This window comes from Egretta garzetta, unplaced genomic scaffold, assembly GCF_000687185.1.
Source record: "Egretta garzetta isolate BGI_Z169 unplaced genomic scaffold, ASM68718v1 scaffold211, whole genome shotgun sequence".
Classification (NCBI taxonomy): domain Eukaryota; kingdom Metazoa; phylum Chordata; class Aves; order Pelecaniformes; family Ardeidae; genus Egretta; species Egretta garzetta.
Genome location: NW_009258673.1, coordinates 1,478,897 through 1,481,814, shown reverse-complemented (window position 1 = coordinate 1,481,814; position 2,918 = coordinate 1,478,897). Strand labels below are relative to the sequence as shown.

The window sequence follows — 2,918 nt, the reverse complement described above, 5'->3', positions numbered from 1 at the left end:
GCTTGAAACAAATCTACTGTGGAAAACTAAACCTTCCTTGTGCCATCTTTTGAACGCACGTTTTAGTAAAAGGTTACGGAAATTATTTTGGGGGTTTGGGGATTGTTTTGCTTTCCCCTCACCAGAATTATTAGCATTTAAGACCCTGATAAATCAACAGTACTCTACTCGAATTTCAGAAAGGCACTCGTTAGTAAACAGCATGGTTTTTTTATTCAGGCTGAGAGCAAAAAGCGTGCTCCTGGTGTCAACAAGAATTCACAGGGGTGGCCCTCGACAGCAGCACCAGCGGGAGTTACAGATTCACTCCTCTCCCCCAAGGATTAACCTCAAGCCGTGCCGTTACTCGCTTCCCCACTTCAAGTGCGTGAGCACAGTAATGCTAATTATTACACCTTTGTTAACTGTATTTCCCACCACAAGTCAAGCTCAGCTTACATCAGCTGACAAAAGCAACGTACCCGTCCGGGTGTGCGTACACGATATAGAGGCAAAAAAGCAAGCTCACAGCAAACAGGCAGGGCAGAAACAGCGCCCCTCGGCTCCCGCCCCTGCAGCGCTTGGGCATCTCCCCCTACCAGCGACAAAGGCACAGCGTGTCAAGGCACAGGTAAACAGACTCGGCCTCGCTAAAATATCTGTCAGTACAGACTGACGGCAGTAGCAAGGAGAAAAAAAACAAGTCAGGAACTTTTTGCTGGCCAGTGTGAGAAGGACACTTGCATCATTGATCTTGGCTTTTTGTTTTCATTACCACCTCCCCGTAACTAAAGACCAGATGCCAACCTTGGCAGTGGTAGCCTAAAGCCTCCCCTGCAGACTCCAAATTCTTCTCATTTTGATCTGTAACTACATTTGCTGCACAGGTACAACATAGGAATACAGCCTAACAGACTTACAGCTCAAGACCACACCAACGAAGATAACATGCTTTTGGTACTCAGTATGAGCCCTTGGTGTCACAGCGAATGGTCCAGGTCTGCTCAGCAGCAGCACCAACAGGTAAAGGGCTGATTTCTTAGAGCAGCTACATAAACAGGACAGCATCTTCTGTGAAACACACGCCCCCCCCCGGCTAATTACAGAGATCTCACTTCCCAGAGACACAGGTTTTAGACCTGGATAAAATGCAGGCATCAGTACTTTGGCTTTTTTCAATCACTTTAAAGAGGGACAGATCCAGGCAGACCCAACAACTCGTCAGTGCTCTGAAGCAGCATAAATCTGTACAGGCACACCACGTAGCGCCTGAACAGCCCCGCAGCGACTGCAAGCACGTCGTATCCATAACCACAGCATGGTTATGCTGTTTCTGTTTGCCAGAACAGAGATGGGAAGTTCCACTACAGTGACACTGGCTAACAACTGGTTCTCAGGAGCGGGGGACTATTTAGGGAATACGAGCCTGATTTCGGAAGTACCCAGTTTAGTATTCTCGCTCCTGTATCGGCTTCCATTCCTTTTCCTGGCGTAACCTAGAGAACCCATCCACCTGACAGCAACTGGCCGACTTCATCACATGCAGCTATGCCCCAAGAGAGCACAGTTAGGGCTGCTCCGCTTCCCTTGCCGGGCTACAGACCCATTTATTAAAAGGAAAACTTCTCTTGCCAGCTGTTGGGTCGTCTCATCTTCCCCACAAATGGTTTTATATGCTATTTGAAAATGGCAGGTTAGAGATTGAAGGCGTCCCATCCAGGACAGATGCTTATTAAGATACCTGCTTGTATGCATTTTGAGAGGCTTTCAATTTCAAATGATTTTGATTGTCCATATTCACAAACATTACACAGAAGTTTTATAACACACATAGTGTAACAGAAGAGGTTCCACAGCAAATCCGCTTTGTTAACAGCGCCATAAGCTACGCTACACAGGGAATTCAGTGTTGCAAACATTCACTGCAGCAAACCCTCCCCCCCCAAGCTCCCTCCTCCCCCTCTGCCTAGCGATTTGCACCTATGATGCCCTGCAGCATATTTATGGGCAAGGGGAAGACGATGGTGGAGTTCTTTTCCGCAGCAATGGTGGTCAAGGTCTGCAAATAACGAAGCTGGAGAGCAGCAGGGGACTCCGCAATAACCATGGATGCCTCTTTCAGGGCCCTGGAAGCGTTCATTTCACCCTCAGCAGCAATTACCTGGGGAAGGAAAATGAAGGGAACTGAATTCATTCTGGCACAGTCGTGCACTAGAAATGCGTAGGACGACTTCAGCCTACGTCATACGCCAAAGACACTGCTCATCACTTGGACCAAGTGACCCCCCCTTACCACGTTCTCTCACCGGCTCTGCCTTTCCTCTCGCTCAGACACAAGCTGCTCCTGCCTGCTTTCAGGGCGCTGGGTGCCTGCCCTCCTCCCCTTCAGTACCAGGATGCCAGGTGACAAAAGCTGGCACCATGTCCTGAAACCACGACGGGTGCCTTTGTTCTCTTTTCAAGGTGTTTCTTTCAGCACTGCCTCTCAAAACCAGAAGGCACACCCATACGTATCTGAAAATACTTTTTACTTAAAGCTGTGGTTTTTCGTCCTACAAGGGCTTGGCAGGTGAATGGCATGTTTCCTACTGAGCAAATACCTTTTTATTTCCTCATTCTTTTTTATTATGAGCTTATTAGGGACAGATCTGTGGTCACGCATTTCTTTACAGGCAGGGCCCTTCTTCACTGAGACAATGTAAATATTCTCTGAGTATCTGCAGAGGACGGCTGGAGTGGAGGATGGCACCGTTTTAACAGGCGAGTCATTGGTGAGGTTCTAGGGCCCAGTTCTAGGGCCCAGTTCTAGGGCCAGTCTTGTTTAATATCTTTATCAATGACCTGGATGAGGGGATTGAGTGTGCCCTCAGTAAATTTGCAGACGACACCAAACTGGGTGGCAGTGTTGATCTGCTCGAGGGGAGGAGGGCTCTGCAGAG

The 2,918-nt window shown here is 48.4% G+C and overlaps 1 protein-coding gene across 1 annotated transcript in view; it reads right to left on the bottom strand.

The window, feature by feature from the left end:
- Positions 1 to 481: 481 nt before the first annotated feature.
- Positions 482 to 2,918, bottom strand: part of STOM (stomatin) — a 16,225-nt gene continuing 13,788 nt past the window's right edge. Inside the window, exon 7 of the mRNA XM_035888589.1 lies at positions 482 to 2,140. Coding sequence (XP_035744482.1) covers positions 1,946 to 2,140 — 195 coding nt within the window. The 3' untranslated portion in view covers positions 482 to 1,945. The remainder of the gene's footprint in view (positions 2,141 to 2,918) is intronic.